The sequence below is a fragment of the Plasmodium gallinaceum genome (genome assembly GCF_900005855.1).
Source record: "Plasmodium gallinaceum strain 8A genome assembly, contig: PGAL8A_v1_87, whole genome shotgun sequence".
NCBI classification, from domain to species: Eukaryota; Apicomplexa; class Aconoidasida; order Haemosporida; family Plasmodiidae; genus Plasmodium; species Plasmodium gallinaceum.
The window spans coordinates 676,067-689,379 of record NW_021628251.1 but is presented as its reverse complement, the minus strand read 5'-3'; the positions used below and the strand labels follow the sequence as shown (position 1 = coordinate 689,379).

Here is a 13,313-nt window from a genome sequence, read left to right as displayed (position 1 = left end):
AGCACGCCCTAAGCATGCTTGAGCAACCGATTGAAATAATTTTTTTATCTCCGTTGCAGCATGTACAAATGGACACTCCCAAAAGTTAAATCTATAAAAAAAAAAAAAAAAAAAAAAAAAATTATATAATAGTATTTATTAATTACACATGTATTTGTATAACTTGAAAAAATAAAAAAATAAAAACATAAAAACATAAAAACATAAAATTTGTAAGTAAATACAAAAAAAAAAAAAAAAAAAAATAAAAAAATAAAAATAAAATATATCATAATATGAATTTTCTTATGCATTTTACTTGGTATTTTTTATTAATTCAATAAATGTTATTAATAATCCCCATGGGTGAGGTCTATGTGCTAAAATTCTTTCTAACAAAACTCTGATTATTTGTTCTTGAATAATAATATCATTTGAATGAGAAAATAAAAACAAGATAAGACAAGAAAAATAATGAGTATGAGAATTTGGATATCTAATATGATTCACTATATTTGATAATAATAAATATCTACCTTCCATATCTAATTCTTTTGTTAAAAATAAAAATAATGTGTAAGCTAAATTATTTTTAACGACTGTAACTGTTCTTGATTTTTTATTATTATCATCATTATTTAGTATATTGTGTGAATTATTAGATTTACTTGATAAAACACATTTATTTTCACTATTATCTTCCATAAGTTCCACATACTTTTTTGATAAATTAATTTCATTGCACTTTCTATTTTCCTTTTCTTTGTTATTTTGTTCTTGATTTGATAAATTCATATTTTTTTTAGTGGAATTTTTTTCTTCTCTTTTTAAAATTATCTCTTGCAAAATATTTTCATTATCATCTATGGAATCTCCTTCATACTTACTTAAGAGTAATGGGTCACAATTATTATTAAACTTAAATAAATTATTTACTTTTGCTTTGCAAATACAAGTTCCCACATATAAAGTCAAAGAATTTATAACAACTATATCATATTTTACAAAAAATTGATAAATTTTATTCCTTGGTAATAATAACTTCTCTTTAATTTGGAAAAGCAAAGAATAATCTTTTTTATTGAAATATTCATCTATTAAATCTTTAAGATTATTTTTGAAAAGTGGAAAAATTATATTTGTGAGAATTTTTGGTACTAGTTTAATTTCTTGCAATAAATCAATTTTTAAATCTGACAAAAATGGGTCTGGAAGTTTGATATTTCTAGGAAATGCAGATAGAACAAGATTTCTTAGTTGAATACAATTTAAAGGGAACAAATTACAAAAAGTAACATAATAGCTACATAAAAACTCAGGAAAATCATGTAATAATACAAGAAGTATTCTCAACGTTCCTATATAAAGTGCTTCAATTGCTTTGGATATATGTAGTTTTTTTAAAAAGAATTTCAAAAAAGTGAACAATGCTATTAATAGATTTTTATATGTTCCCCATCCGCAAATACTTGATAATAATTTTGGCATGAAATATTTAGATGATATAAGTTGTAACCATGAAAAACAAAAAGAAGGAACTCTCAAAGGAGATAATAAGGAAAAAGATTTAGCAAAGCAATTTAGGTATATTAAAATGTCATTGGAATGTGCACAATCTTCATTAATATGAATTAATAAGCAATGTAACAATCTAAAATATGGCCTTTGATTAAAATTCTTTTTTTCAACTTCACATCTTTTATGAATAACCCTACAAACTATATTTAAAACTTTTTGCAAAATAACCACTGGAGATATTTGTTCAGTATCCACTAATTTCAGCATAGTTATAATCATTTTCGACCATGAATCAATATAATTATAATTCAGTAATTCATTAAAATTTTTAGTTTCTTTTAATTCTGTTTTTTCTTTAAAACTAATTACTTCATTATTTTCATCTTGCTTAATTTTATAATCTTTTTCATTTTCTTTATTGATGTTTTTACCTTCCATCATTTTACTATTTTCTTCTATACTATCATTTTTTTTGTCGTTTTCTATATTTGCTACCTTTTCTTTTTTATTGGTATTATTAATTTTATTTAATTTTTTATTATCTAATTTGTTTGTTTTATTAAATGTAGATTCTCCTAGATCATTTCTTCCATCATTTTCTTTTTCATTTTTATTTATTTCTTCTTTTTTCTCTTCGTTTTCTTTTTCTTTTTCTTTTATTTTGTTGTCCTTATTTTGTAGTTCACTAATATGTTCATTTTCATTGATTTTTTTTTTTTCTTTTTTTTCCTCCTTTTGTTGTCTTTTTATTAACTCACACTGAACTATGTTATCTTTTTCTAAATTATACAAAGCTATGTTAACTGAAATGTTAATAGAATGAGAAAAGAATTGATCACTTGCCTCATCCATCTTTAAAAATCCAAGTTTTGACAATTTTTGAAAAAATTTCACACATTTTAACTTATGTTGTTGTTTTATAACTTCATACATGGAATTTGATATACTTATTTTTAAAATATTTAAATAATTTTTATATATAAAATACCACTCTGCAAATAGACATGCAATAACTACCCCTTTTTCCTCACTTATTATTGGGGGAGAGGGCAAATACTTACATTTTATAGGTTCTTCATTAAATATATCAGTTAAATAAAAAGTTTTTTTATTCAAGTATTTTTTGTTAATTTTATCTCCGTTAAGACTTAAAATGTTATTTCTTATTTCACTTTTTTGCTCACCTAAAGTTTTTAAATTAATATCTTTTTCAAATTCAGGTTTTATGTAATTATGTGAAGAGGAAAATGTACTTAAAACAGATGCATCTGATAAGGAAGAACAAGAATCAGAAGAAATTGAAGAGGATATAGAATAATCTTCAAAATCAGATACTGAGGAAGATTCTGAAGAAAAGTACGATGAATATTCCGATGATGTTGATTCTGACACTGATTCCTTTGATTTATTAGAACATATAGAATCGCTTAAATTACTATTATCACATTTTTCATTATATTCTTTAGAATTACTTGAAACTTCTCTTTTGTTCATATTTAAATCTTCGTTTTTATTGTATATTTTTTTTAAACATTTATTATAATCTTCTTTATCATTTTTCTTATTAGCATCATCCGTTTTTATGATTTCTCGTTTATTCATTTCCACATTTTCACAATTTTTGTTTAAAATTTCTTTTTCTATTATCTCTTCGGTGTTAAATGCTTTATTTTCATAACTCAATTTTTCTAGTAAAAACATAGTATTTTCATCAACATTATTATTATCATACTGAATTTTTATATTATTTAATAAAAATGACTCGTTATTATTTTCAATTAAATTAGGTGAGAACGTTTTTATATATTTATTATTATCACTATCATTCTGATAGGTTTCTTCATCATTATTTAAAGTATCTTTTTTTTCCGAATAATTATTTTTCGCTTTTGTTTTACTAATTTTTTCTTCTTTATCTGTTTCATTTTCTAGATTTTTTTTCTTTTTATTTTCCTTTTCCTTTTCTTTTTCTTTTTCTTTTTTTATTTCTTTTATTTTATTTTTATCTTCTTTTTTTTCCCCTTCTATTTTATCTACTTTATTTTCTACTTTTTTTTTAATTTCCTTTTCGTTTTCCAAATCATTTTTATTTTTTTTTTTCTTGTTATTATAATATTTAGAAGAGTATATGTATTCCGTTAGAGTTCTTAAAATCTTTACTGGTTCTTCATTTTGATTTTTTTTTCTTTTTTCCTTTTTAATTCCTTTAATCATTTCTGTTAAATTATCTTTAACTTTTTTTAATTTCATTTTTTCTACAGACGAAATGTGCTGGTTATCGTTAGATAAAATTGAATCTATTTTAATTAACTTTTTCACAGATTTTTTCAAATATTCGGGTTTTAAATACTTTTTCTGAATTACTAAATTATAAATCAGTTGTGTGCAAAAATCTATAATGTTCATATTATTATAGTTCTTCAAATATTTTGACATACATTTATCTAAATTTTTATAATGAATAATATTGTAACGTATAAATAATGAAATATGATTCACATTATGATATGGAGAATTCAGTATATACGAAGTTATTAATTTTTTTAGTTCTTTATTTTTTTTACATAACATTTCTAATATACATAATTGTATTTCCAAAAGAATACTTTCTTCATTAATTCCTCTATTCATATTATTATCATCATTAGTGATCTTATTATCTGTATTTAAATTCATCAATTTGTTATAATTGAGTGAATTATTTTTAATATCAGAGTCTTCAACATTATTTGCAATGAGAGTGTTTTCAATATTATTAGAATAATTTAAATTATTTTGCTTAATAATTTCTTGTATATATTTATATAATTTCGTTCCTATTATTTTATAAACATCATCTTTATTGGATGATTTTTCACATATAAGAATAATAATTTTACAAAATACAAATATTTCGTGATTTGTTGACAAGCATGATATTAATAAAAGAGAAGGTATTTCTGCTACTGTGATTTTTTCAAATTTAAAAAATGGTGTTTTAATATTGCAATAATTATCAAAGGTATTTATTGTTGGTATTATTGGAGGAAATGTCAAAATATACTTAACATATTCTTTAATACTTAACATACAAAATTCAAAAAGAGATATTGATTCTTTTAAGTTTATTTTTTTCATGTTTTCTTTTAAAAATATTTCCGAAATAAAAAATAGATATTTTTTTTTGCATAATAAGTCAATATTCTTAATTTTCTTTACACTCATATTTAAATTTTCATTATACTCTGTTTTATTAAAGGGAGACGTATTTAAATCATTATGTTTTGTATCATTATTATTATCCATATTACTGTTATTATTTGTTCCTTCATCAATATACATTATCATATTTTTATTAACCATATTGTTCTTATTATGAATGTCATTATTTATAATACTTCTATTTATTATATGATTATTATTTACAATATCATTATTTATCATATTTTTATATATTACATTATTTTTTTTCATATCATTATTATTCACAATATTGTTATATGCATATGTGTTATTAATTTGTTCATTACATGAAGAATTTTTCATGTTACTTTTTATATTTAAATTTTTCATATTTTTCATATATTTAGCATTAATAGAATTGCATGAATTATTAGTATTATCATTATTAAGGTAATTAAAACTAGTGTAATTATTAATATTAACATTATTATTTATATTATTACTATTAGAATTTTTATTAATATATGTAGCATTATTAATTGTATTATTACTGTTTAGTTTTTCTTCATAAGTGATTATTCCTTGACTGTTACTGCTATCTATTTCATTAAAATTATTACAATTATCAACATAATTTTTTACATAATTATTTATCTGAGTATTAGCACAACTATTCATATTATCTATATTCGTGTAACTATTTGTATTAAAATTATAATCAGAATTGTTGCAGTTAAAATTATTTGCATTTTTATATATATAATTATTATTAGAACTGTTATATAAATTTAAATTACTTAGAAAATTTGAATTATTGTTATTCATATTGCCTAAAATCAAATTTGGATTTTCTTTTATACTATTATTTTTGTATGGCATAAATTTTACTCCATTACTCGCATAATTTAAATTAGGAACATTTTTTTGATGAGAAATATCAGTGTTATTATCTTCATCTTCATTATTTTCATTGTAATATTTTTCATCCATATACATATTTTTATCATTATCCTCTTTAGATTCTTCTCTTCTCGTTTTTGTTAAAGCATCTTTAAATTCATTTTCTTGTTCTTTGTAATCATTAATTTCATAATTTTTTCCGTCTAATGGATTAGATACAAAGTTTTTATTATAAAACATGCTGCACGAATTATCACTCAATATATTTTCATTACTTTTACTATTTTGATAGTTTAAACTTACATTGTCATTATCATTTGTTAAATTATCTTGATCATTTAAATTAGAAAAACATAATTTCTGTTGCAATTTTTTAAAAATTTTTAAATTCATAAAATTTTTATACACTTGAATATGTTTTAATGTTATATTGTGTGCTTTTAAAAATACAGGTAAGGCATTATAATATTTATTAGTTGAATTATCTTTTATATTTAACTTATGAATGCGTGCATATTTTCTGGAAGCATAAATTGGTTTCATAATTTCTTCAATTTCAATAGAGGACTTTTCTATAGCTACTTGTTCTATTATTAAATAAATTAAATTTATATTATCATTAATCAAAGTTTTTATAATATCATCAATAATAGCGCTGTTTCGTTCAGAACAATTTTGCTCAATTACATTTCTTAAATTTTGAACTAAAATATTTTTTAGTGGTTTTTTACAAGAAACTAAAACAAGCGAAGAAGATATACTTGTTGCCATTAACAAAGATGCTTTATGTAAAATTGTTTCTTTTGATTCATTGGCAAAATCTTTTTTCACTAATTCTCTTGTTGTAATACAACCAATTAAAACAAACCTATCTACAACAGATGCAATTATTTCTTTAATTGCAGAATCAAATGATAAATATATTAATGCTTTATACTTGGGGTTTAATTTAAATAATGCAATATTAGGAGAAAATACTATATTTTTTTTTAATATATTTAATATTTCATCATTTAAAGGTTCAATAAATTTGTTATTACTAGCATTATCGTGATAAACTACTTGATTTTTTAAATTTAAGTCGTTATTTGTTGTATATGATGATGATGATACATTCTTATTATTAGTGCATTCATTCATCTTTAATTTTTCTGAATTATTATAAGGAACATTTTTTAGGTTTGAAGCATCTACATAATTATTTTTTACAATTAAATTACCTGATGAAGGATATGTTTCTTTTTTTAGATTATCAAAATTTTCATTTTTTGTTGTACTCTTTCCATTCTTAGTATCAATCATTCTGTAACATGTATCATTTTTATTTAATGTATATTTATTTTTATTTGAACAGTAATTAGGGTTCTTAAATAAATTATTTTTAAATTCTAATTCATTAATTTTCTCTTTTTTTTTTGCAGTAGATTTTAAATCTTTCATTAATAAATCTTCATTACTGTTGTTATTACTACTTTTACATAAACTTTCATTATTTAGCATAGTGGGTAATGATGGATTTTTATTTTGTATATTGTATATATTATTTTCGGTTGTATATACTTCTATATTATTTAATGAATTGTTTTTTGCATACATAGTATTATAATTAGCATCATTCATATAAATGGATACTGATTGATTTTCGTTAATATTATTACTTGGTATTTTTTTTTGAGCATTTTTTTTCAAAAGAGATTCACTGTTGATATTGTTTTTGTTCACAGACTTATAACCTTCTAAATTTTTTAAATTTTTAGAAAGAGATGATGTTAAATTAGAATTAACATATACACTATTATTGTTATTACTATTATTATTACTCAAATTATTTTTTATCATTAATAGATCTGTGGATGGGTTACCAATAACGTTATTAATATTTCTATTGTTATTTATTACATTCATATTATTCATTTGATTCATATTATTCATTATATTTATGTTATCCATGCTAATACAATTACTATTTAAGTTATTAGAATCTTTCATATCTTCATTTTTTCTACTTTTATTTAATAAATTGGGGTTAACGTTTTTATAATTAATAAATTCATTGTTATTAGTTGTAGTAGAAGTAGTGTTATAATTATTTAACATATTGAATCTTATATCTTTATTGATTAAAACACCTCTATTGACTTTATCATTTTTAAGTATGAAATTTTCATTGTAATAATTTGTACAAGAATTACAGGATTTGTTATATATGTTAATTTTATTCGAATTGTTTTCATTCATATAGTTCACATTCATATTAGAATTCTCATTTATGTTGTTTCTAATAAATAAATCATTAGAATTAATTGGTAAATTTCGACACTTTATAATATTGCATTTATTATAATAATCAAATACATTCGTTTTAAAATAATTAAATAAAATTTCTATTTCAAAAACTAAAATTGTTTTTAACGATTGAGCTTCATGTAATTCTCCTAATAAATTTAAAATTCCAACCGTCCAGGGATTAGGAGGTTTGAAAATTTTTGAATTTTTAACACTTTCTAAAATTTTGCACACAGCTGGTAAAGTGACTATCAAGTATCCATTATCATATGAATATAAAATTAACTGCTTAATGTTCATATATTTTGACATTAATGGCTTATTTCTACCCAATGTTATGATACCTATCCATGCACCTAAATTTTTGAGTAATAATCGATAAGTTGAAGAATCTTTCATTAATTCAATAAAATTTAACAAAGTGTTGAAAACATCACATGATAATTGTGCAAAATGATCAAATATTTTTGCAACATTAACTCCATTCAATAAATTTAAATATATTAACATATCTTCTGATGTTTTTTTTTTAATAATAATTTTCAATAAATTAAAAAATACTAAGTCTCTTCTGATTTTCACATCATCGTCTATTATGGTTTCTTTATATCTATCATTAATTCCAGTTATATATTTATTCTCATCATTTTCATCATTATCACTATCTTCTTCATTTAAATCTTCATTATAATAATCACTAGTACTTGAATTTTCATCAAAATTATCATCATAAACATTATTATCTCTATTAATACTATCATTTTCACTTTTTTTTTCTTCCATATTTCTTTTTTCATTACAAGGTTCATTTACTATATTTTTTTGTATTATGTCATTTTCATTTTTATAATCACTTTTTTTCAAATCATTTTTTTTATTTTCTAAACTGTTCTCATTTTCTTTTAGTTCATTTTTTTTTTTTTGATCACAATTTTCTACTTTAATTAACTCATTAATATCTTTAATAGTTTTACCATGTTTTTCACTAATGAAACTTTTACCTTTTAATGAGGAACTATCACTACATTGATTCTCTACTAAATCTTCATTTTGCATACTCAAGATATTTTCATTTATTTTTTCTTTCATTTCTTTTTTATAATTTAAATTAATTTTATCCAAAGAATTATCAATATCATTTAATACAACATCCTTAAAACAAGAATTCTTCTCATTTTTCTTATTTTTCTTTTTTTTCTTTTGTTCTTGCTCTTTCTCTATTTCTTTTTCTAACTTCAATTCTTTTTCCTCTTTTACTTCATTTATATAAATATTTTTTTCTTTATCTTTATATTCCATATTTTTCACTTCGAAAGATTTTTCTGAAATTTCATCGTTGTTTATTTTTAGTTTTTCATCACATGTTTTGAATTGAACTAATTTATCAACATATAAATTACTTTCATTTTCTTTTTTTATATTTTTATTTAGATAGTAAAAATCCTGCTTCACATCATTAACATTATTAAATGTATTGGTATTAACACTTGCTTCTTTATCTTTTTCTTTATCTTCATCAATCTTATTTTTGTTGGATCCCTTCTTATTTAATATTAAGTTTTTTAATTGTTTTCCTTTTATTTTAATATTGAATGTATTTATATTATTTAAAATGCTCGATAATTTATGTTTAAATTTCTTTGTAATAATTTTATTCATTAAATTTTTTTTATCATAACATATTTCATTAAATGCAATATTTAATAAATTTAATGTACTTGCTTCATTATAATTTAAACTATCCTCTAAATTTTCATTAATTTGCTTTTCATTTTTTATATTATCTTTTGTTACTAAATTCATTTTATCATTCTGTTTACATAAATTCACTGTGTCCTTGTTATTTGTAGTTCCTTCTGTGTAATTATTATCTACACTTTTTTTTAAATCCTTTAAATTTTCTTTATCATTGTTAAAATCATTTCTTATCATAAAATTTAAATTATCATTTTCTTGTGCATTTAATTCATTTAATTTTATATTTGTCTGATTAGTAGTCTCATAATTAATACAACTTTTTTGAGAAATTTTCTCCTCCTCATATTTTTGATTCAAACTACTATTTAAAAATATAAAGTTATTTTTTTTTTCTTCATGAAATTTATTCATTTGTATATTATTTACATAATTTTTTTCATTATAATCATTATAAAAAATATCATTGTTATGGAGACTGTTGTTGTAATTCATATAACTTTCATTTATACTGTTTATATCTACATGACTCTTCATACTTTCTTCTAAATAATTATTTTCATAAATATTATTTTGATTAAAACCATATTCTAAAACAGTGGTTTCTTGTTGAGTAGCTTTTTTCAGATTTAGTTTATTTATATTTTGATTAGGATTAAATCTTGAATTCGTATTTTCTATATTAATAGAATTATTTAAATTAAAATTATTATTATATATATTAAAAATTTCATTATTGTTTAAATTAAAAAACTTACCAGTATTACTTGAATCACCTATATTATTTATATTATTCATATTACTAAAATTATTTATATTATTAAAATTATTCATATTATTAAAATTATTCATATTATTAAAATTACTCATATTATTATAATTATTTATATTATTTACATTATTTATATTATTAAAACTATTTAATCTATTAAAGTTATTAAATGCTTTCATTTCCATGTTATCTGTATTATAATTGTTCACATTTTCATCTAAATTAATAATGTTTTCATTATTATCAAAATCGTTTATATATTTTGCATGTATTTTGTTATTTATGTTATATGTTTCATTAATTTTATTTATCGAATTTATAGTTTTGTAATTATTTATATTATTATACTTTCCAATAATATCATTAACAAAAGCAACATTATTATTATTATTAATTTCATTGCTATCATTAATATTCCCATTATTGTTATTTATATAATTTCTATTAATAGGAGCATTATTATTATTCATATCATGAATCACACTATTACTCATATTATTATTACTATTATTAACATTATTATTAATACTAGTATTATTCCTATTGTTAATTATATCAATAATATTTCTCTTTTTCTTATCATCAATAATTATAGTGTTATTATCTTTATTATTATCATTGTCCTTATTACTTTCATCGTTTTTATTATTATTATTGTCTTTATTATTGTCATCTTTATTATTATTATCTTTATTACTTTCATCGTTTTTATTATTATTATTGCCTTTATTATTGTCATCTTTATTATTATTATCTTTATTATTGTCATTATCTTTATTTTTATTATTATCTCTATTATTATTATTATTATTATTGCTATTGTTATTTTTGTTATTATTATTATTATTATTATTTTTGTTATTATTATCATTATTATTATTATTATTAGCATTATTATTCTTATCATTATTATTACTATTTTCATTATTATCATTATTATTATTATTTTCATTTTTATTACTATTTTCATTATTATTATTTTCATTTTTATTACTATTTTCATTATTATCATTATCATTATTATTATTATTTTCATTTTTATTACTATTTTCATTATTATTATTTTCATTTTTATTACTATTTTCATTGTTATCATTATCATTATTATTATTATTTTCATTATTATCATTATCATTATTATTATCATTATCATTATTTTCCTTATTATTATCATTATTATTATTATTATTATTATTATTATTATTATTATTATTATTATTATTATTATTATTATTATTATTATTATTATTATTATTATTATTATTGTTGTTGTTGTTGTTGTTATTTTTGTTATTATTATTATTGTTGTTATTGTTATTATTATTGCTATTGTTATTTTTGTTATTATTATTATTATTGCTATTGTTATTTTTGTTATTGTTATTATTATTGCTATTGTTATTTTTGTTATTATTATTATTATTGCTGTTGTTATTTTTGTTGTTATTTTTGTTATTATTATTGCTGTTGTTATTTTTGTTGTTATTACTGTTACTATTGTTATTTTTGTTGTTATTATTGTCCCTGTTATTTTTTTTATTATCATGATCTTTGTTACTAATAGGTTTATTGTTATTGGTATTATTATCTTCATTATAACAATTAATACCCAAATTATTGTTTTTTAAATCTCTTTTTATAATTTCATATATACTATTTGAAATTTTAATATTATTACAAATAAGTTTATCAGTATCATGTTTATTATTTAATAAAGTTGGATTATTTTCATTTATAGAATTGTTACTGTTAACATTTATGCTTACGTTTTTATCATAAGAACAATTTTTTCCATTACTAATTTTATTTATATTTTGAACAGTTTTAAAATTAATGAATGAATTAGAGTTACTCACATTATTTAATTCTGTATATACAGAATTCATATTTTTATCATCCCTTATGCTATTTGAATTGTTTGTTACATTTTCACTATAATCTTGATTAATTTTTTCATAATTTTCTTTGTTTTTACTAGTTTTTTCATAATCATAACTAATGGGTTCTTTATCATTTGTATAGATATTTTTTTTTTGTAATATTTCGACTGATACATTCAGGGGTTGTCCTTCATCAAATTGATTTGCATAAGGTTTATTTTTCAAATTTTTTGAATTATTCCTTCTACTATAATTTTTATCATTTTTTATATTTCTATCATCTTCTTGTATAAGTGATATATTTTCAATCTTACATATATTTTCTTTCATATTTATATCTAATTTATTTATATATTCACTACTTTTCTTGTTGTTTTTAAGTATTATGTGATTATCTTGATAATTCAAATTATTATTTTCATTGCTATTACTAAAATAATTGCATGATGTACTTTCTAACAAAATATTATCACAATTATTTAAACCATTCTTCAAATGATTTTTTATGTTGTTATTAATAATTTCACTATTCAGATGATTATCCTTACTGTTGCGTTCTTCGTAGTTAATTATTTTATTATTTGTTTTACTAATATTTGAATTAACATTATAATTCAAGCTATCAATATGACTAGCATCGATATTACTACTGTTTCTTTGATAATTTAGATTTATGCTACTTTCATTGCATTCTTCATATTCGTAATTTATTGGATTTTCATTAGCATTTAATAAAACATTTGTATTATTTTGCTTACTTAAATTTATGCTTAAATCTTTCTTTTTAATTATGCAAAAAGGCTCTTTTATATTCGTATAATAATTACTTTTATCATGGTAATCCATTCTCATATTTTAATAATGTAAAAATACATATTTATGATTATATAAATACATATTTTTTTTCTTGATATTTTTAATTTTTTTTTTTTTTTTTTTGTAAATCTAAAATATTTTAAAATTATGACAAAAATTAAAAAAAAAAAAAAAGAAAAAAAAAATTAAAAATACATTAAGTATAGAATATTAAAAATATATTAAAAAATAAAACAATTGTAAAACAAGTTAATTTTAAATTAAAAAAAAAAATAAAATGAAATAAAAAAAAAAAAAAAAAAAAA

General features: G+C 19.4%; 1 protein-coding gene across 1 annotated transcript; it reads right to left on the bottom strand.

Moving 5' to 3' along the window:
- PGAL8A_00288800 (NOT family protein, putative) lies at positions 1–13,044 on the bottom strand (the record flags this gene model as incomplete). The annotated part of the gene is made up of 2 exons (XM_028671892.1): positions 1–91; positions 299–13,044. Coding segments are annotated over 2 exons (12,837 nt in total), but the record flags the coding sequence as incomplete, so codon positions are not given.
- Positions 13,045–13,313: the final 269 nt, after the last annotated feature.